Source organism: Heteronotia binoei, chromosome 2 (assembly GCF_032191835.1).
Source record: "Heteronotia binoei isolate CCM8104 ecotype False Entrance Well chromosome 2, APGP_CSIRO_Hbin_v1, whole genome shotgun sequence".
Classification (NCBI taxonomy): Eukaryota; Metazoa; Chordata; class Lepidosauria; order Squamata; family Gekkonidae; genus Heteronotia; species Heteronotia binoei.
This window is the reverse complement of record NC_083224.1, coordinates 187,368,244-187,393,059: the sequence shown is the minus strand read 5'-3', so window position 1 is coordinate 187,393,059 and position 24,816 is coordinate 187,368,244. Positions and strand designations below refer to the sequence as shown.

Below are 24,816 nucleotides of genomic sequence, written 5' to 3'. Positions count from 1 at the left end.
TGAAGCAAGCCAGGAATCTCAATGTGGTCATGTGGTGTGGTGTTTTTACCAATATGTGCATATGCTCATTGCTTAAATAAGCAATCTTGATTTTGGCAATGCAGCATGGGGAAAAGATGCATGTGACCTAAAGGGGCTTAGGCCACACCCACATGGCTGTTTTGCTCTTCCTTGGCTTCTAAACTGGAGCACAGCTTTTTGAAGCATCCACCAGATGTTGTCAACCAGTCACCTGTTTGCTAGGTTTTTCATTGCTTTGCTTTGCACTTTCAAAAAAACCTTCAGTACAAATAGGTTAGCGCACCTGCTGGTCAGGTATTTTACAGTCTTCCACGCACATCGGTATTGCTTTATCATAGTTATCTCATTGCAACCTCTGTTTTCCTCCTGCAACACTGCAGGGCTTCTTGCTGAATTATAAAAAAGGCAGCTGCAATAGCGCTATAGCTTTACAATGCCACAGTATAATGCTATAGCACTACAGCAGCTATTGACAATTCTCTGGTGACCCAGCAGGGAAGAAATGGGGACTGCAAAATACTAAGGGAAGCATACAGGAAACTCCATTGTCTGTGGTAATGAATCCATACCAGAGAATCCTTACTATCTGGCTGCCCAAAATGGCCCAGTTTTGGAATTACCTTTAGAAATTCTCCAAGTTAAAGAAAAGTTTAGAAGAAGCAGAAAACTATGTGCAGCGTGAAATTTTAAAACATAAGAGGAACAGAACCGGTGAAACGAATTGGAGTGTATTGTTATGAGTGCTCAACTAAGAAGAAGAAGAAGAAGATATTGGATTTATATCCCGCCCTCCACTCCAAAGAGTCTCAGAGCGGCTCACAATCTCCTTTACCTTCCTCCCCCCACAAAAGACACCCTGTGAGGTGGGTGGGGCTGGAGAGGGCTCTCACAGCAGCTGCCCTTTCAAGGACAACCTCTGCCAGGGCTATGGCTGACCCAAGGCCATGCTAGCAGGTGCAAGCGGAGGAGTGAGGAATCAAACCCGGTTCTCCCAGATAAGAGTCCGCACACTTAACCACTACACCAAACTGGCTCTGGCTCTGGGAGACTACACCAAACTGGCTCTGGGGTTCAAATTCTCACTCAGCCACAGAGCTCCCTTGATGAGCCTGAGCTCATCCTACCTCACAGGGTTGTTGTGAGGAGAACAACACTCTTAAGCTCTTGGGAAGAAGGGCAGGATAACGATGTGACTGTCCAAGCCAGTCTTTAGGAAGCCTCATTAGCAGAAAGCTCTAGCTTTTAGGTTTTTTAAAGTTGTACTTTTGGCACAGGTAAGGGATTGTTGTTGCGAAACATGAAGGCACCTCTTGTACACTTCCCAAAGCTTGCAAATCCACAGCAGCTGGGGAATCCGTGCGGAGCAGGTAGAACACTGGGAATAAAATGCCATGAGCGAGGTCCAGCCTTCATCTCCGGCGTGGTGAGAGCCAGAAGACAGCCCCTGAAGTTGGCCCCTCTGGAAGGAAGGAGGGCCTGCGTGGATCTGCATTGCCAACCCCATTTATCTGGAAGCATGTGACTCGAAGGCTGGAATGTGCACTGCGGGGCGCAGCCTTTGAAGACTCCTTGGAGAACATTTGCAGCTGGCAACAGACTGAACGGCTCTCTCTGCCAGGGAGGGGGAACTGCTGGGAGAGAGGCGTCCGTCCACCACCTTGATTCAGCGGAGCTGGGACGAATGTGGACCGGTTCGGTTAGGAAATTCCCTGTTTCAATATTTCGTTTCCTCTCTGTGGGAAATGAACCTGCGAATCTTCGTTCACAAGTTCTCGCGGTGAATTTTTCGTTCCTGTGACGAATCTTGTTCTCACGGTGAATTTCTCCCATTAAAGTCAATGTAATTTTCAGCATGAAAGGGTTTTTTTTTTTTGTTTGAATGATAAAAAGAATTGGGTTTGCGAGAAAAACAAGGCAAACAAGAAGCAAGTAGCAATCTATGGAATGAAAAAGAAATGAAAAGGCCCAGCTTGGTGATTTGGCAGCTCCTTCAGCTTCTGGAAGATTTTTGTATGACCTTGAAGGTTCTCCAAGCCATCTTCACAGCCCCCAGGGTTTTTTTGCAAAGTTTTGCAGGCTGGTCAGATTTTTAGTCTATGCAACTCTCTTGTTTTTTTCTTAAGCATTTACTCTGTGTTGCAATGTTTAAAAACTCTCAAAACAAGTTGATTTGACAGGTGACTTTAAAAATATATGGGAAAGAATTGCCTAAATGTTTACTGCTCAGTCAGATTCTCCATTCTGTTGTCACATATTTTGATCCCCCCCCCCCAAAAAAAACCCTTTCACATTTTTAAGCTTTTATTTTAGGAGGCTTAGAATCATAGAATCATAGAGTTGGAAGGGACCTCTAGGGTCATCTAGTCCAACCCCCTGCACAATGCAGGAAACTCACAAACACCTCCCCCTAAATTCACAGGATCTTCATTGCTGTCAGATTGCCATCTAGCCTCTGTTTAAAAACCTCCAAGGAAGGAGAGCCCACCACCTCCCGAGGAAGCCTTTTCCACTGAGGAATCACTCTAATGGTCAGGAAGTTCTTCCTATTGTGGAGCCAGAAACTCTTTTGATTTAATTTCAACTCACTAGTTCTGGTCCTACTTTCCAGGGCCACAGAAAACAATTCCACACTATCCTCTATATGACAGCCTTTCAAGTACTTGAAGATGGTGATTATATCAGCTGCCTCCTCTCCAGGCTAAACATCCCCTGCTCCTTCAACCTTTCCTCATAGGACTTGGTCTCCAGACCCCTCACCATCTTTGTCGCCCTCCTCTGGACCCATTCCAGCTTGTCTATATCCTTCTTAAAATGTGGTGCCCAAAACTGAACACAATACTCCAGGTGAGGTCTTACCAGAGTAGAGTAAAGCGATACCATCACATCATGTGATCTGGACACTATGCTTCTGTTAATACAGCCCAAAATTGCATTTGCCTTTTTAGCCACCGCATCACACTGTTGACTCATGTTCAGCGTATGATCTACTAAGACCCCTAGATCCTTTTCGCACATACTACTGCTAAGACAAGTCTCCCCCATCCTATAACCATGCATTGGATTTTTCCTGCCTAAATGTAGAACTTTACATTTATCCCCGTTAAAATTCATTTTATTGATTTTAGCCCAGTTTTCCAGCCTGTCAAGGTCATCCTGTATCCTGTTTCTGTCTTCTCCTGTGTTTGCAACCCCTCCCAAGTTAGTATCATCTGCAAATTTAATAAGCATTCCCTCTATTCCTTCATCCAAATCATTGCTAAAGATGTTGAACAATGCTGAAGAATCTTTAATTGTGTTTGTCTGTGTCCTTTATGAAGTTTAAATCTCCACTACCTGGCATTACATTTTATGACACACATGGCCTGGCCCGACAAGGTCTCATTTATGTCAGACCTGGCCCTCATAACAAATGAGTTTGACACACCTGGTCTATGCCCGGTGCCAAATCGAATGGATGTGCAGAAAGTTTACACCAAGAACCTGTGATCCATGCAAATCCGAGTTACTTCAAATCAATCAAAGCCACTCTATGCAATGAGGATTTCTTCTGTTTTTAGTGCTAAATCCAAATATTCTCAAAAATTTGTCCAACTTGACTCTGAATATACAGCTAACAAGTAGAACCGGAATACAGTATCAAAGATTTCAGGTTTTCACGGCTGGTAACATCATTAGGGTTTGTAGAATCTTTCGGGCTCAAGTGCCATGTTCTACTGGAGAAAGTTTTTCTTCCAGACATTTCGTTCTCAGCAGCTGCAGCTGAGAACGAAACGTCTGGAAGAAAGACTTTCTCCACTAGAACACGGCACTTGAGCCTGAAAGATTCTACAAACCCTAAGGAATACAGTATCTCAGGGCTTTTTTTTTTGATAGCAGGAACTCCTTTGCATATTAGGCCACACACCCCTGATATAACCAATCTTCTTGGAACTTACAGTAGGCCCTGTAAGAAGAGCCCTGTAAGCTCTTGGAGGATTGTCTACATCAGGGGGATGTGGTCTAACATGAAAAGGAGTTCCTGCTTTAAAAAAAAAAAAAAAAGCCCCATGGTGTCTTGTTTCACTGTCGCTTTTTCCAGGCTTACAAAGATCGGAAAATCCATTTCAAAATCAACAGGAACACTCTGCAAATTGTATACATTCACAGGGATTTGAATGATCTTATGTTTTGAAGCTGTTGGCATGTGTTTTTTATCTTATCTGTGATTCTCACTGGTTTGTTGATCACCCAGCATAGTCATCTCAGCCCAGGGATCCCTAACCTGTAGCCTGTCCAGCCAGGGAAACATCCTCTGCTTCCTTCTTCTCAGAGATGTGTGTGTGTGAGGGGTCGCACTCGCTGCCAGGATTCCTCCATGGGTAAGAGTCCAGGTCTTTCTTGCCTGCTCTGCTGATCAGCGACCCCCTTCTCCGAATCCAAGAAGATTCTCTGGTCTGCACTGCACAGAGCCGAGTCTGTCGTGCACGGCCGGGAGGGGGACACCCCCAGAAGTACCTCAGAAGTGCACAGAGCCATCTTCAGCCTCGTCGCCGTATGCTTGGATCTGGGCCTTGATGTGTGTGAGCTTCTTTTTCAGATAATCGCAGCGTTCCAGCTTCTCCAAGTAGGCGGGATCCTGAAATCGGATGCGATTGATCAATACCCGGCTGGAGATCATTTAGTGAAGGCTGGCGGGGTGGGGAAGTAGCCTCAGATTTCTCTTCTATCGCCCCCCCCTTCCCATTTCACCCTGCAGAGGCTTCAACCTTGTTTTGCTTTCCAGCTACACCTGTGGAACGTCTGCCTCAACAGACAGGATGCCAGTTGGAATCCCCAGGGCTGGTGCTAAATAAATATATCCTATTAAGATGAGGGGGCTACCAGCAAGTAGCCTCTCAACTTGCACCTTATCTCTTGCTGTCCTACCTCACCAGGCAGCTCGGGTTGCCAATCCGCAGTTTGGGCCTGGGGATTTCCCAGAATTAAAACTGATCTCCAGGCTACAGAGATTAGTTTCCCTGGGGAAAACTGATGCTGTGGAAGATGGACTGTATGCTTTGTAGAGCCAGTTTGGTGTAGTGGTTAAGTGTGCGGACTCTTATCTGGGAGAACCGGGTTTGATTCCCCACTCCTCCACTTGCACCTGCTAGCATGGCCTTGGGTCAGCCATAGCTCTGGCAGAAGTTGTCCTTGAAAGGGCAGCTGCTGTGAGAGCCCTCTCCAGCCCCACCCACCTCACAGGGTGTCTGTTGTGAGGGAGGAAGGTAAAGGAGATTGTGAGCCGCTCTGAGATTCTTCGGAGTGGAGGGCGGGATATAAATCCAATATCTTCTTCTTCTTCTTTGTAGTCTGCAGAGGTTCCTCCCCTCCCCAGCCCCATCCTCCCAAGGCTCCACCCTTAGATCTACAGGAATTCATGAGCCTGGAGTTGGCAACCCTAGGGACAGCCTTGATTTCCTGGTCTTTTCCAAACCAGGTCATTGTTGACTACCAGATTTTTGCTTTGTTGGCATGTTCCATTTTTCAGGAATCACAGCGGTGTGGCAATAAGTGTCCAACTGCCCCTGGGGAGCCCTGGATTCAAATTCACAGCTATAGAGTGACCTTGGGCCAGTCTCTGTCTCTTTCTTTCAGCCTGGCCTACCTCACAGGGATACTGGGAGGATAAAAATGCAAGAAGGAAAAAATACAGATGCTGCCCTGAGTCGTTGTGGTGGAATGGTTAAGAACAACGCACTCTAATCTGGGAGAACCAGATTTGATCCCCCACATGCAGCTGCTGGTGTAACCTTGGGTCAGTTCCAGTTCTCTCAGAGCTGTTCTCTCAAGAGCAGTTCTAACTCTTCCTCTCAGGGTATCTGTTGTGGGGAGAGGAAGGGAAGGAGGTTGTAAGCCACTTTGAGACTCCTTCAGGTAATGAAGAGCAGGAGTTTAAAATGCAGAAGAAGAAGATATTGGATTTATATCCCGCCTTATACTCTGACTGGGGAAGGCAATGGCAAACCACCCCGTAAAAAGTCCGCCGTGAAAACGTTATGAAAGCAACATCACCCCAGAGTCAGAAACGACTGGTGCTTGCACAGGGGACCTTTCCTATACTCTGGATCTCAGAGTCTCAGAGTGGTCACAATCTCATTTACCTTCCCCCCACCCCCACAACAGACACCCTGTGAGGTGGGTGGGGCTGAGAGAGCCTTTACAGAAGCTGCCCTGTCAAGGACAACTCCTACAAGAGCTATGGCTGACCCAAGGCCATTCCAGCAGGTGCAAGTGGAGGAGTGGGGGAATCAAACCTGGTTCTCCCAGATAAGAGTCTGCACATTTAACCTCTACACCAAACTGTAGTGAAGAACGGGGGTATAAAAACGCACTCTTCTATTTCTTAGAGGATGGAGAGGATTTTTTTATAAAAAATTCTCCTTCCCCAAAGTGTTTGCATGGCCTGCTATCTCACATGCCACAGCGGACAAAGGTTCAGTTTTTCAGCCGCTGATAACACATTGCAGGGAAGTTGTTTTCCCTCTTAGTTTATCGGGAATGGAAAACAGTGACACCCTCTTGGCTTTGCGACCAGCAGCACAGCAAACAAACCCAGCGAACACCGCAAAAGGGTCTGATGTGTGGAGAGCTTGGCCAGCAACCTCGATACCGAGAATGAGGCTGTTCCCTGCTTTTGTCTGTGAACTTCTGGAGGGAAGGACATGCAAGAACAGAAATCCCTACAGCAGGGCCTTTTTTTGTAGAAAAAGCCCAGCAGGAACTCATTTGCCTTGTTGGTGTGAAGCAATAGAATAAAGTTATAGAGTCCAGTTATGCTGATTTGCTGTTCAACCTCTGTCTATGAGTTGGAACACTTTTCTTCGACTTCATTTTATCTGAAGAAAGTGCATGCGCATGGAAGTTCATACCCTGAGGGACGGTGGCTCAGTGGTAGAGCATCTGCTTGGGAAGCAGAAGGTCCCAGGTTCAATCCCCGGCATCTCCAACTAAAAAGGGTCCAGGCAAATAGGTGTGAAAAACCTCAGCCTAAGACCCTGGAAAGCCGTTGCCAGTCTGAGTAGACAATACTGACTTTGATGGACCAAGAGTCTGATTCAGTATAAGGCAGCTTCAGCTTCATATGAATGAACTTGGCTGGTCTTAAAGATGTCACCGGACTCTAACTGTATTCTGTCGTGGAGAGAGGAAGAGAAGGCAATTGGAAGTCATTCTGAGTGGAGGGCGGGGTATAAATCCAATCTCTTCCTCCTCCTCCTCTACTTCAAAGCCCTCTTTCCTCCTCTTCTGGACTTAGAAAGCAAGCTGGCAGAGCTGTGACGCCCCCTATTCAGCACCCCCTGCCAAGATTCCGAGCTGAGGCACTGTTGGAAGAGATCAGTAGGCAGTAAGGTTGCCAACTTGGGGTGGAGAAGCTCCTAGAGATTTGAGGGCAGAGCCAGGGGACGGTGGGATTTGGGGTGGGGAGGGAGCTCTGCAAGGATGTGGCGTCGCACGGCCTGCCCTCTGAAGCTGTTCCGAGGGAACTGGTCTCTGTAGCCTGGAGCTCAATTGTAATTTTGGGAGGACTCCAGCTTCCACCTGGAGATCAAAGCCAAAACCGGGAGGGACTGCGACACAGAAGTCAAGCACAAAAAGCCAAAAGGCTCTCGCAATCACTCTTCACTAAACCTTCACCCTCCAAATATCTAAAAAAAAACTATACAACAAAATCCTTATGTCACCTTATACAATGTTATTACTTATAACTATCCAGGACTTTTTTTTTTAAAAGGCCCAGCAAAAACTCATTTGCATATTGGGCCACACCTCTGATGTCACCATTGTTTTGCACAGGTTTTTTTTTGGTAGAAAAAACTCAGCAGGAATTCATTTGCATATTAAGCTATGCCCCCTGATACCAAACCAGACCGAACTCCGTTCCTGTGCGTTCCAGCTCAAAAGAAGCCCTGGAACTATCCTATATAAATATTACAAATGCTCATATACCACCAGAGTAAACCTTGCTATGTGTGCCAAATATGGATTGAAGTCCTCAATAATATTTAAAGTCCAAAGTCTTCTTTTAATAATAGTCCAGCAAGGATCTTCTACAGTCACCGCCAACGAACTCACTGACCTGTGGTCCGTTTCCCCAGTGCTTTTTCTAGATGGGACTCTTTACAGTAGCCAAAGTTCCAACACATCGACTGAATACATTCACATCAAAGAATCCTTCACTGTTCCAACAGCTGTAATTTGCTACCAATACCTTCACATTATGTTCGCAGGTCGACGAGTTCATTGGCAGTGATTACGGAACATCCTTGCCTGGTTCCCTTGGACTATTATTAAAAGAAGACTTGGGACTTTAAATATTATTAGTCTTCAATCCATATATGACACACATAGCAAGGTTTATTCCGGTTGTATAAAGAGCTTTTGTGGTAGCAGGAACTCCTTTGCATATTAGGCCACACACCCCTGATGTAGCCAATCCTCCAAGAGCTTACAGGGTTCTAAGAACTGTGCCTACTGTAAGCTCTTGGAGGATTGGCTACATCAGGGGTGTGTGGCCTAATATGCAAAGAAGTTCCTGCTATAAAAAAAAGTCCTAGTTGTATACAAGAATATGAACATCCACCTGTAGATCAGCAACCCTAGAAGTCAGGGGTCTTGGCTGATGCTGACATAGTGCTGACGGGTTAAGTAGGCAATGGTGTTGGTCCTCTATCAGAGGTGTTGGTCCTCCATCAGTCTCCTCCTTGGGCTCTTCAACCAGGCAGCCTGTTTCAAGGCCCACTAGGGCATCCCCAAGAAGACCTCTATGGAAGGATGCTCCCTGTCACCTCTTTGCTGCACTCACCTTCTTCTTGTTCTCGTATTCCTTCCACACAGTGGACACCCTGCTCTGCTCCTGCAGAGAGAAAGGCTGCAATCAGTGCTGTAAAACCCCACTGACCCTGTTTGTGCCCAAGAAGCACCCCAGCTGCTGGCATCAGCTGGCCCCCTTTTACAGGCTTCAGTGGGGCAATGAGACAACCAAGCATTGTCCTCTAGAATCCTCTACAGCATTGCAAGGCATCCTGGGAACAGGCCTGGCCCGAGCCCTTCCCCCGCCCTAGGCAGCACAGCTGCAGCCGCCCCCGATTCACTGCACCTGCCGCCTACTCATGAGTAGGCGGCGGGCACTACTCGTGAGTAGGCAACAGGCGCAGGGCCCTGCCTGGGAGTGGGCCTTGGCTTTCAGTGAATAACAGTGAATGAGCAAAATGAATACATGACAATAACAGTGAATGAGCAAAATGAATACATGAACCGACTGCCCCCACCGGAATTTGCTGCCCACGCAGTCTCAACCCTATAGATCGCTTTACTCACCAGTTACTAAACGTAACGATCTGCAGTATTTCAACCAACTTACAGAGGAGAGAGGTCTAGGGAGTGGAGTTTTCCTCCTCTATCCCATACTCAGGTTCTAGTTAACTCTTTACTATCCCTCTTACTACATAAACAACTTCTGAAAGGAATGCAAAACGAACAGAAGGATTGCGCTTGCTCACTTCCTTTCTCTCACGCACATGGCTCTTCCTGCTCACCCACCCCCCCCGCAGCTTCAGTCTCGCTGAGATTTAAAGGCACACACACATACTCCTCCCAAAACAGAATCAGTCACAAGCTCCAGAACCTGCCTGAGATCTAAAGGCACATTTGACTGTTGAGGCGGAGCTTCCCCCTGCTCACCATCTGGCTGGCAGTAGGGAGGAGCCAGCAAAACTAGGGGATCCCCAACCCAGACCTGGGGCAAGCTTATCTTAGCTTCTAAGATCTGGCAAGATTGGGCTTGCCTGGGCTATCCAGGTCGGGGCAGGGTAGTTGCAAATTTCTTGGTGATCCTTAAAATCCCATTCACATGGTCGCCGCACCTCAAAAAGGATATTATAGCTTTAGAGAAGGTGCAGAGAAGGGCAACTAGAATGATTAAAGGGCTGGAGCACTTTCCCTATGAAGAAAGGTTGAAACGCTTGGGACTCTTTAGCTTGGAGAAACGTCGACTGCGGGGTGACATGATAGAGGTTTACAAGATAATGCATGGAATGGAGAAAGTAGAGAAAGAAGTACTTTTCTCCCTTTCTCACAATACAAGAACTCGTGGGCATTCGATGAAATTGCTGAGCAGACAGGTTAAAACGGATAAAAGGAAGTACTTCTTCACCCAAAGGGTGATTAACATGTGGAATTCACTGCCACAGGAGGTGGTGGCGGCCACAAGTATAGCCACCTTCAAGAGGGGTTTAGATAAAAATATGGAGCAGAGGTCCATCAGTGGCTATTAGCCACAGTATATGTGTGTATATAACATTTTTTTGCCACTGTGTGACACAGAGTGTTGGACTTGATGGGCCGTTGGCCTGATCCAACATGGCTTCTCTTATGTTCTTATGAATGCAGTTCCAGCTGGCTTGGTGTCAGGGGGTGTGGCCTAATATGCAAATGAGTTCCTGCTGGGCTTTTCCTAAAAAAAAGCCATGATGCAAACTGACCTCTTTATTCTGATAGGTGCGGGGCAACTTGGCCATCAGGGCCCCCAGCTCCTTGAGTTTCCGTCGTGCAGCTCCGACTGCATGGTAAAGCTCCTTGTATTCAGCATACTGGTCCTTGAAAACGGCTTTGTATTTCTCCTGCTCAGTTAGGCTTCTGATTGCTGGATACTTTCTATGCAGTAGGGAAGAGGGGAGGGAGGAAAATAACAGGGACTATTAGAAGAGGGACAGGGATTGATGGGGGAGCTGCAAACAGGGAGGGAAACTTCCTCCAGTCAGGGACTCCATTTCAAAGCCCGTTCCTATTTATTTATTAAGATACTTATACATTTTGTAGAAAAAGAGGTGCTGGAGCTCATTAGCTCAACTCATTTGCAGATGCCACACACCCCTGACATCACCAGTAGGTGGACTAAATTATATCAGCTCAGTATGTACCTTAGAATAATAGAATCATAGAGTTGGAAGGGACCTCCAGGGTCATGTAGTCCAACCCCCTGTGCAATGCAGGAAACTCACAAACACCTCCCCCTAAATTCACAGGATCTTCATCGCTGTCAGACGGCCATCTAGCCTCTGTTTTAAAACCTCCAAGGAAGGAGAGCCCACCACCTCCCGAGGAAGCCTGTTCCACTGAGGAATCGCTCTAGCTGTCAGGAGGTTCTTCGTAATGTTGAGACTAGGGCCATTTTTAAAAGGGAAGGGCTGTAACAATACTGAGGACAACACTGATGATAGCAGCACCTTCCCTTGGAAATCCTGATTATTTAAGGCACATGTGGAAGAAAACAAACTGACTCCACAACTATGAAAATGCACAAGGCGGGCAGACATGCAGAAGAACTGTGCTCAAACCAATTCCAGTGCTTGTGGATCAACTGCCAAGAAGATCAGGAGTAAATTGAGCAAAATGGAAAAGCCCACATAATTGACATGCAGAATAATCAACCATTGCATGACAAGGTAATGACCATGGACAAGGAGACAGCTATCAATTCCTGGAGACAGTTAAATGCAACACCACATAAACGGAGATTGGTTGACATTCATTGTCAGACATTCATTTAGGAAAAACAAAGAAATCCCTGTTATCTTGAAACCTGATTCCAGGAAGACCCTAGCCTAAGCCTGCAAGAAAATGCTTCTGTTCTTAGAAGTCCTTAGGAAAAGTAACCTGGCCTCTTCCCACCCCCAAGCATGATCCATGACTCACACACTTACATAATGTAATCTGGGATTACATGTGGTTTTGGGTGGTGGCCGGTCGGGATGCTGCAGTTTAGCACTGCGGGGTCCTCCTCGCCCTTCTCTGAAAACTCAACACGCCTGGTGACCTTTCTGGATGGCTGAATTTCATCCCCAGACACAGCCTGCTTGGGCACAGCTTGCAGGGCTACCAACCTTTGCTGTGGAAAATAATCACAAGAGTTAAGCTGCCCAGTTGTAGAAGGGCCCAAGGACATCATTTAAATGGGGGGGACCCCCGTCTCCTTATAATCCATTTTGAAAGTATCCATTCAGATCTCCCTTCACTTGGAGACAGTTTTCACAAAGCTTCAGGGAGGCAGTGCTGTTTTAGGAGACCCAGAACCGCCAAGATCGCCTCCTTTTTATCTAGGGTTGCCAGGTCCAATTCAAGTAATATCTGGGGACTTTGGGGGTGGAGCCAGGAGACATTGGGGTGGAGCAAGGAGAAAGGTTGTGACAAGCATCAATGAACTCCAAAGGGAGTTCTGCCCATCACATTTAAAGGCATGGCACACCTTTTAAATGCCTTTCATCCATTGGAAATAATGAAGGATAGGGGCACCTTCTTTTGGGGCTCATAAAATTTGACCCCCTATTCCAATCCTTTTGACACTTGGAGGGTGTTTTGAGGACAGGCATTGGATGCTATGCTGCAAATGTGGTGCCTCTACCAAAAAACAACAGCCCCACCAGAGCCCCAGAACCCCATGGATCAATTCTCTATTATACCCGAGGAATCGATCTCCATAGAGAATAATGGAGTGCCCAGCAGACATTTCCCTCCCCCCTGCTTTCTGGTGACCCTGAAGTGGGGGGAGGGCCTCCAAACCAGGGGATTTCCTGCCCCCATCTGGGGATTGGCAACCCTATTTTTATCTAGAACAGAAATGTGTACTCTTGTATCAGCCCTCCAGGTTCTTGGATGGAGAAAGTGCTGCCTCAACATCTCTTCTGACTGCAGATCTTTTGGGGCTGAGTTGGGAACTTCCACACTGGGCCCTCCCCAGGGCTTTTTTTTGTAGAAGGAACTCCTGGGCATAATAGGCCACACACCTCTGATGTAGCCAATCCTCCAGGGGCTTACAGGGCTCTAAGGACAGGGCCTACTATAAGCTCCAGGAGGATTGGCTACATCAGGGGTGTGTGGCCTAATATGCAAAGGAGTTCCTGCTACAAAAAAGTCCTGCCTACGCATATGAATCTCCATTAGCCCTGGAATTTACTCTGGCAGGAAGATGTTCTCCAAGATATCAAGCAGGTACTACTTGGTACCTGAAATCCTGAGAATCAAACCTGGGATCTCCTACATGCAAAACTCTACCAGTGAACTATAGCAGGGGTGGCCAACAGTAGCTCTCCAGATGTTTTTTGCCTACAACTCCCATCAGCCCCAGCCAGCATGGCCAACTGATGGGAGTTGTAGGCAAAAAACGTCTGGAGAGCTACCATTGGCCACCCCTGCACTATAGGGTAGAGTCTTTTGAGGGTTGCCAGAGCTTTTGTTGGCAGTGCCTGGGGGAGGGCAGAGATTGGGGAGGATGTGATGTTAATTCTGGGTGATACTTTAGGCATTTCCCTTAAATACTATGGCAAAGACTATAGAGACATGGGGGAATTCCTAGAGTGTTGCTATGGAGGCCATTTTGCCAACCTCTCCTCAATTTCTTGCGGCGCCAACTGGGGCTGCGGGTGCAGGTTCACCACAATGGCAGGCAAACGGCAAGCCTACAGCATTTTTGAATGGAAGAGAACCAGTGGATGTCTCACCTTCGGTATGTTTGCCGGTGGTCTCTCCTCACGAGACACTTCCCTGAGTCTTATCAGAGCTACCCTCTTCCGGGCAGCCTCATGCCTCCACATCTTGAGACAGACAAGGGATCCAGTCAGATAGAGTAACGTGGTGATAAAGAGGAAAGCGATGGCTGCCATTTGACCCCCTTCAACCTGGCACAAAGCCACGATGAGTGGGTTGTTGGCAAAGACAGAGTAGCACAACCCACCACGGTTGACGTCATTGACATAAGCAATGGCAGCTGCCATGTAGAGCAGAAACATGAGGAGGTTGAGGCCAAACTCTGTCAAAGGCCACCAGTGGGAGTTGAGGAGGATCGTCCTGTAGTACATAGTCACTCCCAGGCCTAGCAAGATCACTGTCACTAGCCAAGTCAGGCTAACCACCACCAACACAAAGGGGGTCATTGGGCCGTAGTAGTTGTACCCATATCCTCCCCCGAGGAGGCTGTTATAGGGAAGATTACCACCATAAAGTTGAGACCACTGATAGTCCTTTTGTATGTAGGCAGCTGTGCAAGCAAATACCATGCCCCCTAAGATGAGTTCCAGGCCTGCCATCAACCGGAGTAGGCCTGGCCAAGATTTCATGTAAGAATATTTATAGTCGTAGGCCTCCAGCTTCTCCTTATAGCTCGGTGGGCCTGTTGACAGGTCACCATAGTTTGGGTCTGACAATTTCTTCTCATACCTTGATGGACCAGTGGAGGCTGATGGTGGCTTTTTAAAATCACTATCGTCTTCAGGGTTTGAGATCTTTTCTCTGTCAGAGATGATCCTCTGGGGACGGTCAAAAAAGGGAGATAATGGTGGAGAAGTCTTCTCGCCTTCTGGAGAGTAACTCACAAAATATGGCTTCCTCCAACATTTGTTAAAAAAGGTTTTCCAAGATGGTGGGATGAACCGCCTGATTGGTTTCAGAGAGGAGGCCTCTGGGTCCTGAGGTAAATTGGTGAAAGCTGATTGGGAACATAGAGCAGGCCCATTGGGAAAGGCATGGAGACCCTCCAAGGAATCCCATGAATCTCCAGAACTTTTTGTCCAGGATTGTGTTGGCCAGTTGATGGAATAGAACAGATCTCCCCCGACATCTACCATGGGCCGCCTCTTCTCTCTGTCTGAGATAGTATGCTCCTCAGAAGCCATTTCCCCAAATGGTTGTGAGACCAAATTGTAATGAGTGACATTATCTGTCAGGCATTATGTGAAGAAGATGGAGAGGTACCTAAAATGAGCAAATTAAAGTTTAACTGATAATAACAACATCGCTTTTGGGTTATAAAAGCTCTCAGTGGAACCTTTGGGCTGGGAAAAGACTTGTTGTGATTAGGGAGTTGGCCGAATTACCCCCAGCAGTGCTGTGTGACTCACAGAAGTCAGCATTGTATAACGGTTATAGCAGGGGTGTTGAACTCATTTGTTATGAGGGCCAGATCTGACATAAATGTGACCTTGTCGGGCCAGCCCATGTATGTCATAAAATGTAATGCCAGGAAGGGGAGATATAAACTTTATAAAGGACACAGACTAACACAAACATTCAGCCTAATCCATGGCCATGTTGTTATTCCTCATCTAAATAGTTCACATTGCTTTCCAACTGAGAAAGACTGGATCATGACGGCATGAATACAGTGGAAAGGGGAGGCAAATCAGTTGCACCCAAGAGAGCCCTGGCATAATGAGCTAACAAAACTCTCTCTCTCTCTCTGTAGCAAGGCAAAAAGCTCATACCTTGAATAAAACTTTGTTGACCTTAAAGGTGCTTTGTATTTCTCCTTGCAATTGAGAGAATTGGGCAAAGGAAGCGCTTCCTTTTTCTCTCCCTCTCCAAGGGACAAAGAGGGGGAGGAGCCTCAGCTAATAGAAGGAAGAGAGGCTTGGCTCAATAGCTCTGCTGTGCGACTGAGAAAGCTTGGCAAAGCAAGCTCTCCCTCCCCCCTTCCTCCCCAAGGGAGGAGCCTCAGCCAATGGAGAAAATAGAGCTTTTGCTCTGTAGCTGCTGTGCGATTGAGCAAGCCTGGCAAAGCAAGCTGTGATGCAGAAGGAAGCAAGAGAGAGGGAGAAGGAAACAGATGACAGTGAGTAGCTTGGGGGGGGGGGCTAATAGGAGCCTCCGGTGGCCTGATTCGGGGCCTGGGCTGCATGTTTGACACCCCTGGGTTACAGTGTCAGACTAGGATTCAGGAGACCTCGGCTCAAATTCCCACTCTGCCATGGAAGCTAATTGGAAGACTTTGGGTACTCCCTCTCTTACAGCTTAACCTACTTCACAAGGTTGTTGTGAGCACAACAAATGTTTTATGCTGCTTTGAGAGAAAAGTAGGGTATAAATATCTAAACGAGTAAATACCAATAAGCTAATACAGACAACTCTACAGGAGAGAGGGCTAGATCTGCTAGTTTAGAGATTTGGAGTCCCAAACATGCTTTTGGGCAAGAAATTCCCTCCTTGCACATCTCATTGCAGTCTACATGAAGAACCATGTCCATTTTTCCCACTTTGGGATGCCCTGTTCCCAAGCAGGGTTCCATGAAATGGATGGACGAAATCCCAGTGATTTTCTCGCTGGAGCCAAGAAACGCGTCTGCCAAGTTGCCACCTTCCAGGTTGATGGCTGGAGATCTCCTGGAATTACAACTGGTCTCCAGCTGACAAAGATCAGTTCCCCTGGAGAAAATGCCTGCTTTAGAGGATGGACTTTATGACATTATATCTTGCGGAAGTTCTTCCCCACCCCAAACCCCACTCTCCCCAGGCACCCCCCCCCCCAAAAAAAAAATCTACAGGAATTTTGCAGCCCTGTCTCCAAGTCTCTCCTCAAGCTTCACTAGGACGGACTAGTTCAGAAACATTTCTGACCATGAGTTATTTTAGAATTCAGAAGCGCTTTATCTTCTCAACAATGCTGTGACAAGGCTTTTTTTAATAGAAAAGGCCCAACAGGGACTCATTTGCATATTAGGCCACACCCCCTGCCATCACCATTGTTTCACACAGGGCTTTTTAGTAGAAAAAGCCCTGCAGGGACTCATTTGCACAATAGGCCAAGCCCCCTGACTCCAAGCCAACTGGAACTGCGTTCCTGTGTGTTCCTGCTAAAAAAAAAAAGCCCTGGTAGTTACTAAGGGGTGTAGTTAGAAGAAGAATATCTAGAAGATGTTTCTCACAAATCATCTGTAAATCTAGAGGTTCATTTGGGATAATAATAATATAATAATAATAATAATAATAATAAATTTTATTTTTATATCCCGCCCTCCCCCACCAAAAGGCGGGCTCAGGGCGGCTCACAGACATGACTACGTCATGATTCAATTAAAAGCAGATAAACATTATAAGTACAATACAATTACATATATAGATTAAAATACATAAAAATAGGTGCTATAATTTCTGGTGTCACAATTACATATTAACAGCTTCAGTTACAACATAAGATGGCTAGAGTAGAATGATTTTATCAAGTTAGTCTGGTCCTAATTCAAATGCGAGTTGGAAAAGAGAGGTTTTGCAAGCCCTGCGGAACTGGTTCAGGTCCCGCAGGGCTCGCACCCCCTCTGGGAGTTGATTCCACCAGCGCGGGGCCACTAATGAGAAGGCTTGCTCCCGAGTTATCTTCATTCTAGCCTCTCTTGGCCCAGGGATTTGTAGGAGGTTTTGGGAGCTAGATCTTAACGCTCTCCTGGGGATATATGGGGAGAGGCGGTCCCTGAGGTAGGCAGGTCCTCGGCCATATAGGGCTTTAAAGGTAATAACCAGCACCTTATACCGAACGCGGTAGACGACCGGTAGCCAATGCAGATCCCGCAGCACCGGCCGCACATGTTCCCACCTAGGTAGTCCCATCAACAGCCTGGCCGCTGCGTTCTGCACTACCTGAAGTCTTCGCGTTCGGCACAAGGGCAGCCCCATGTAGAGGGCATTGCAGTAGTCTAGTCTTGAGGTGACCGTTGCGTGGATCACAGTTGCTAGGTCGTCGCGTTCCAGGAAGGGAGCCAACTGCCTCGCCCTCTTAAGATAGAAGAAGGCGGATCTTGAGGTGGTAGCTATCTGGGCCTCCATCGATAGCGAGGATTCCAGTAGCACCCCCAGGCTCTTGACCTTGCGCACTGGTGTCAGTGGCGCACCGTCAAAAGCTGGCAGAGTAATCTCCCCCCCCGGTCCGTCCCGACCCACGCAAAGGACCTCAGTCTTCGTTGGATTCAACTTCAGCCCGCTCAGCCTGAGCCAGTCAGCCACGGCTTGTAATGCCAGCGTACTGATGACAACCAAGCCCATACCTCCGGGCAAGCTGGGCAAGGGGGCGCATAAAGATGTTAAACAATGTCGGGGAGAGAACTGCCCCCTGAGGCACCCCACAATGAAGCGGGTGTCTCTGAGACAGCTTCCCCCCAATTGCCACCCTTTGTCCCCGATTTTCAAGGAAGGAGGAGAGCCATTGTAAGGCTAGCCCCCGAATTCCTGCGTCGGCGAGGCGGCGGGTCAGCAGCCGGTGGTCGACCATGTCGAACGCCGCCGACAGGTCGAGCAGCAGCAATACCGCCGAGCCGCCCCGATCCAGTTGCCGCCGGAGGTCATCTATGAGGGCGACCAAGACTGTTTCCGTCCCATGGCCCGGGCGAAAGCCGGACTGGCATGGGTCCAAGGTGGAAGCGTCTTCCAGAAAATCCTGTAACTGCAACGCCACAGCCCTCTCTATAATTTTGCCCAAAAAGGGCAAATTTGAGACCGGCCGGTAATGTGCCAATACGGCCGGGTCTGATGTAGCTTTTTTCAAGAGAGGGCGGACCACTGCCTCTTTCAGGGATGTTGGGAAAACACCCTCCGAAAGAGATCGATTTATAATGTCCCGTATAGGACATTTCAATTCCTCCTGGCAGGCCTTAATTAACCAGGAGGGACATGGGTCCAGATCACAAGTTGTGGATCGTGCAGTGCCAAGAATTCTGTCAACTTCCTCCAAGCTGAGCGGGTCGAAGCAGTCCAAGGTTACATCCGAAGACACGCATTGGGCCTCAAGTTCACTTACTGCGTCTAAATTGGCGGGGCAGTCGTGGCGGAGCGATTGGACCTTATCTGCAAAAAACTTCGCAAAAGCCTCGCAGCCTATCTCCAATTCCTTAGCTTTTGGGTTGCCCTGTGGCAGTGAAGTAAGGTTCCGAATTATTCTAAACAATTGAGCTGGGCGCGAATTTGCAGATGCAATCTTGGTCGCAAAGTATGTTTTCTTTGTGGCCTTGATTGCCATCTCATAGGTCTTCATAAACTTCCTATAAGATGTTCCAGTCGCTTCGTCGCGGGTACGCCGCCATTGCCTCTCTAGCCGTCTAAGGCCTTGCTTCAGCCGGCGCAGTTCCGGGGTATACCACGGAGCCGGCTTAGTCCGAGGCCGCAGAGGGCGCCGAGGTGCAATCTCCTCGATGGCTCTGGAGAGCCGATTATTCCAGGACTCAACCAGGCCATCGAGAGAGGTGCCAGAGGGCCAGGGATCCCGCAGAGCCATTTGGAACCGTTCCGGGTCCATCTGGCTCCGCGGGCGAGCCATAATAGGCTCCTCGCCTAAACAGGTTTGGGGAGGCAAGTCTACACGGGCCTTGAGGGCAAAGTGATCCGACCATGGCACCGCCTTGGCGGTTATATCGCTCACAACAACCCCGGCCGCAAAGATCAGGTCTAACATGTGACCAGCCTGGTGAGTGGGGGTTACAACAAGTTGAGAGAGTCCCAGTGTCGCCATGGAAGACACTAGGTCCATCGCCTGACTGGAGGACGGGTCATCAGCATGGACGTTGAAGTCACCCAGGATTATCAACCTTGGGTGCTCCAACGCCCAGCCCGTCGCCGCCTCCAGTAGGGATGGTAAGGCGCTGGCTGGTGCGTTAGGCGTACGGTACACCAGCCAGACTGCCAACCCCTCTCCAGCCTCCCACGCCAGGCCGGCACACTCAATACCTTCAATCTTTGGGGCCGGGAGTGCCCTGAAGGAGTAAGCCTCCCGTACAAACAATGCCACCCCTCCCCCCCGCCCACTAGTCCGTGATTGATGTAGGACTGAGTAACCTGGAGGAGTTGTTTGCGCGAGGGCCACTGTCTCACCCTCCCGGGTCCAGGTTTCAGTCACGCAAGCCAGGTCCATATTTTGTTCGAGAAGAAATTCTCGAAGAATTGAGGTCTTATTATTAATGGACCTGGCGTTGCACAACACCAATGACGGAGGTGGGTTATTCCGTCTGGCCCTGCTACCTGTCTCCCTTGGGATGGGACGCAGACTGGAAGAGGACCGAGCACTGTCTTGTCTCTGTCCTCTTCCCTTATAATATCTGCTCCCACCGCTGTATCTCCCCCTCCCCAGGATAATAATATTTTATTATTTATTTTTTATTTATAATATAATAATAATATTTTATTTTTATATCCCGCCCTCCCCGCCAGGCGGGCTCAGGGCGGCTAACAGACATGGGGATCCCATGATTCACATAAAACAACATAAACAGTTTTAAATATATCAGTCACAAATAAATTATTTAAAATAGTTAAAATATATAAAATGGTGCTAAAATACTGTATCATAATGTACGCAAGATGGCTAGATGTCCATTCGTTGGATTAATCAAGTTCTATCTCAAAAGCCAGCTGGAAAAGAAATGTTTTGCAAGCCCTGCGGAACTGGTTCAGGTCCCGCAGGGCTCGCACCATCTCAGGAAGGTCGTTCCACCAACGAGGGGCTATCACCGAGAAGGCCTGCTCCCTGGTAGCCTTCAACCTAGCTTCTCTTGGCCCAGGGATTGTTAGTAAGTTCTGAGAACCGGATCTCAGCGCTCTCTGGGGCACATATGGGGAGAGGCGGTCCTTTAGGTAGGCAGGTCCTCGGCCATATAGGGCTTTAAAGGTGATGACCAGCACCTTATAGCGAACACGGTAGACAACCGGCAGCCAATGCAGATCCCGCAGCCCAGGCCGCGCAGGTTCCCACCGTGGTAGTCCCTCCAGTAGCCTGGCCGCCGCGTTCTGGACTACCTGAAGTCTCCGTGTTCGGTATAGGGGCAGCCCCATGTAGAGGGCATTGCAGTAGTCCAATCTCGAAGTGACCGTTGTGTGGATCACAGTTGCTAGGTCGGTGCGCTCCAAGAAGGGAGCCAACTGCCTCGCCCTCTTAAGGTGAAAGAAGGCGGATCTAGCAGTGGCGGCTACCTGGGCCTCCATTGATAAAGAGGATTCCAGTAGCACTCCCAGGCTCTTGACTTTGCGCACTGGTACCAGTGGCGCACCGTCAAAGGCCGGTAAAGTGATCTCCCCTCCCGGTCCGCCGCGGCCCACGCAAAGGACCTCAGTCTTCGCCGGATTCAACTTCAGCCCGCTCAGCCTGAGCCAGTCAGCCACGGCTTGTAATGCCCGGTCCAAATTTGTAGGGACATCGCCAGCCCGGCCGTCCATCAATAGATAGAGCTGGGTGTCATCTGCGTATTGATGACAACCCAGCCCATACCTCCGTGCAATCTGGGCAAGGGGGCGCATAAAGATGTTAAACAACATCGGGGAGAGAACTGCCCCCTGAGGCACACCACAATGAAGTGGGTATCTCTGAGACAGCTCCCCCCCAATTGCCACCCTTTGTCCCCGACCATCAAGAAAGGAGGAGAGCCACTGTAAGGCTAGCCCCCGAATTCCTGCGTCGGCGAGGCGGCGGGTCAGCAGCTGATGGTCGACCATATCGAACGCAGCCGATAGGTCTAGCAACAGCAATACCGCCGAGCCGCCTCGATCCAGTTGTCGTCGGAGGTCATCCATGAGGGCGACCAGGACTGTTTCCGTCCCATGGCCCGGGCGGAAGCCGGACTGGCATGGGTCTAGGACGGAAGCGTCCTCCAGAAATTCCTGTAATTCCTGGGATGACGTCAGCCTTTCCCCTCCCTGCTCTTTTGGATCCATTTTGATTTCACTTCCCCTTTCTGCGAATATAGGGTTGCCAATCCCCAGGTGGGGGCAGGGATCCCCCGGTTTGGAGACCCTCCCCCCGCTTCAGGGTCATCAGAAAGCGGGGCGGGGGGGGGGGAAGGAAATGTCTGCTGGGAACTCTATTATTCCCTATGGAGATTTATTCCCATAGAAAATCATGGAGAATTGATCTGCGGGTATCTGGGGCTCTGGGGGGGCTGTTTTTTGGAGTAGAGGCACCACATTTTCAGTATAGCATCTAATGCCTCTCCCCAAAATACCCCCCAAGTTTCAAAAAGATTGGACAAGGGGGTCCAATTCTATGAGCCCCAAATGAAGGTGCCCCTATCCTTCATTATTTCCTATGGAAGGAAGGAATTGAAAAGGTGTGCTGTCCCTTGAAATGTGATGGCCAGAACTCCTTTTGGAGTTCAATTATGCTTGTCACAGCCTTGATCTTGGCTCTACCCCTAATGTCTCCTGGCTCCACCCCCAAAGTCTCCTGGCTCCACCCCCAAAGTCCTCAGATATTTCTTGAATTGGACTTGGCAACCCTATGCGAATAGGACCCACAATTTATCTTTGCCTCATTTCCCATTTCTTCTCACCCAGTCGTTTCCCCCACGAAAAGCACGTATTTGCTCTGTCCGCACAAATTGTATGCATGAATGAAATACATTGTTCATGTAAATACTGTACAGATTGCTTGTACAAGCCCTCTGGCCTGCATACACGATACAACCAAATCTACAAAACTAACAGTGGAAAGCAGAGAACCGAAAGCACTGGAAAAAACATAAATGGATCTGGAAAGAAATGAAATTGGGATACTTTGTTCCCCTGGTCCTACCCTGAATCCCCCTAGCCGCCCAAAGCCTGCTTGCAGGATAGGGTGCAGTATAAATTGAAATTAAATTAAATCTAACCCAGTCCCCTGTTTCTTTTCCTGGTACCTTCAATGGCTCTGTGATCCGCAGCAGACACAGTAAAGGCAGGGGGCTCAGGGGCTCAACAGGCCTGGCCCAGTGATTCGAAGCCCCAAAGGATGTTTACAATTTCCTCCTCTTCACAGGTCAGTCGTTCCTTCTGGGGATACAGAAAGTCTGACAGGCCTCAGCCGCCACTTGTGCTCTGGAAAGCAAAAAAAAAAAATGATTCTGCAGTGTCCAGCAGGTGTCCAGGTCCAAACCCAATTTGTTATCGGTCTCCGACTTGGTTAATTATTAACTGCTGACCGGTCAGAACGTTGCCTGGGAGGCACAGATGGAGGAAATGCCACGGTCCCAGGGGGTGTCTGGCTCCCTCAGGGCTAAGGCCAACCTCCTTCCTGAAACAGTCAGATTCTAAATAGAGAAATACGGAGCAAAGTGTTTCTAGTGTTTAGTTGGTTTAGCATCTTTCAGTGCTTTTGTTAATGGAGATACAGGAGCAGGAATCTGTAAGGTGATGCACACTGGGACAAGAAAAAAATTCTAACTTCAACTCTAGGCAAATGAGGTCTGAACTTGCTGAGACTGAAGAAGATATTGGATTTATATCCCGCCCTCCACTCCAAAGAGTCTCAGAGCGGCTCACAATTTCCTTTACCTTCCTCCCCCACAACAGACACCCTGTGAGGTGGGTGGGGCTGGAGAGGGCTCTCACAACAGCTGCCCTTTCAAGGACAACCTCTGCCAGAGCTATGGCTGACTCAAGGCCATTCCAGCAGGTGCAAGTGGAGGAGTGGGGAATCAAACCTGGTTCTCCCAGATAAGAGTCCGCACACTTAACCACTACACCAAACCGGCTCTCTGAGAAGGAAATGCCCAACCTCACTCCGTGTAGAAATTATATAACAACTAATTGTTACAAGATCTGTATTCTGTAACAAGTCAAAATAGTACAAAATATACAAACTACGAGAGGTCATACATAAAATTCTCCATCCACAATACATGGATGTACTGTTTTTTCTGTGACCAATGTCCAAACCTATTTGTAATAATGAATAAAGTCCAATGACCAAGAGAACCGGTCCAAAACCCGCTTCGAGCCTCAGAGCCCTTCTTCCAGGGACTGTCTTCTCCAATATAACATGTAGTAGGTAAGTAGTGCCGAAAATCTACATTGGCATTTCAGTATGTCTCATTCATTCAGTCTTACTTTCACAACAATCTTTTCATATCATTATGGAATGTTTCTGCAAATTCCATTCACGTCTGCTTTTCCAAACACGAAACTGAGAAGGAAACAGGTCTTGCGGTCTTAGTGGGGAGCTCAAAATGTCAACCCGGTGTGCCTTTTGGCAGGGCTTTTTTTGTAGCAGGAACTCTTTGTCAAGCATGCGGTTTCAATGACGAGTCATGTTCGATACAAAACTACATTTATTGATAGACCGATACTTTCCTCTGGAACAGGATTTGAGAGTGATGCTAAAGATACATTGACACAATACTTTTAAGGCATACTGCAAAGGATTCCAAAAGGTGGGGGCGAGGGATGAGCTCTAACACATAAACTATCATAAATGTCTACATTCTCACAGCGTTATCAGTACTCCGTTCTTGCTTTTCCAGATGTTCTACACTCCCGTACAAGAATGTATGGGAAGGTGCTGATTATTCTTTCTCAAGTTAGTTTCGTTTCTGTCTACTCTACTTCACAAGCAATAAAGCAAGAGGGGGAGGGGGGAAAGAATAACAGAGTTAATAGGCTTTGGTCCTCCATGATACTTCACAGGCCAGCTTTATGGAGGACCCTAAAACAATTAATTACCAGTGGAATTCTACCATGCTTGACACTCTTTTGCATATTAGGCCACACACCCCTGATGTAGCCAATCCTCCAAGAGCTTACAGAGCTCTTAGTACAGGGCCTCCTGTAAGCTCCAGGAGGACTGGCTACATCAGGGGTGTATGGCCTAATATGCAAAGGAGTTCCTGCTACAGAAAAAGCCCTGTCTTTTGGAATTGCAAGACAATGATTTAAACTGCATCAAAAGCCTTATTTTTGGCATTGGTTCCAATTATACACGGGAAACAAGCAAGACCAGGAAGAAGATATAGGAAATGTGTTTAAAGTCCGGATACATGTTGTCGCTGGCTTATGGATGTTATTGAGACCTTGGAGACAATCCTTTGCAGCAATTTTTGAGTCTTTGGGACTATCGGATTTATATTGGGATTGTAAGGACTTCGCGTTTGAGTTTTTCCATTCGTGTCGTGGCCGCATCGTCACCAGTTGCTGATCCTTGACTGTGTATTTATCATTTGACATAAAGAAGAGACTGAAATAGTTACTATTATAGATAATAATCTTGATTGCAATTGTAGAGCTACA

At 48.0% G+C, this 24,816-nt stretch overlaps 1 protein-coding gene across 1 annotated transcript; it reads right to left on the bottom strand.

Annotated features, from left to right (window-relative positions):
• Window positions 1-3,318: 3,318 nt before the first annotated feature.
• OCEL1 (occludin/ELL domain containing 1) lies at window positions 3,319-22,569 on the bottom strand. The gene is made up of 6 exons (XM_060233405.1): window positions 22,452-22,569; window positions 13,536-14,784; window positions 11,742-11,926; window positions 10,521-10,692; window positions 8,843-8,893; window positions 3,319-4,636 (listed from the first exon to the last, which is right to left on the bottom strand). The coding sequence occupies exons 2-6, from the start codon at window positions 14,703-14,705 to the stop codon at window positions 4,517-4,519; spliced, it is 1,698 nt and encodes a 565-aa protein (XP_060089388.1). The 5' UTR covers window positions 14,706-14,784; window positions 22,452-22,569; the 3' UTR covers window positions 3,319-4,516.
• Window positions 22,570-24,816: the final 2,247 nt, after the last annotated feature.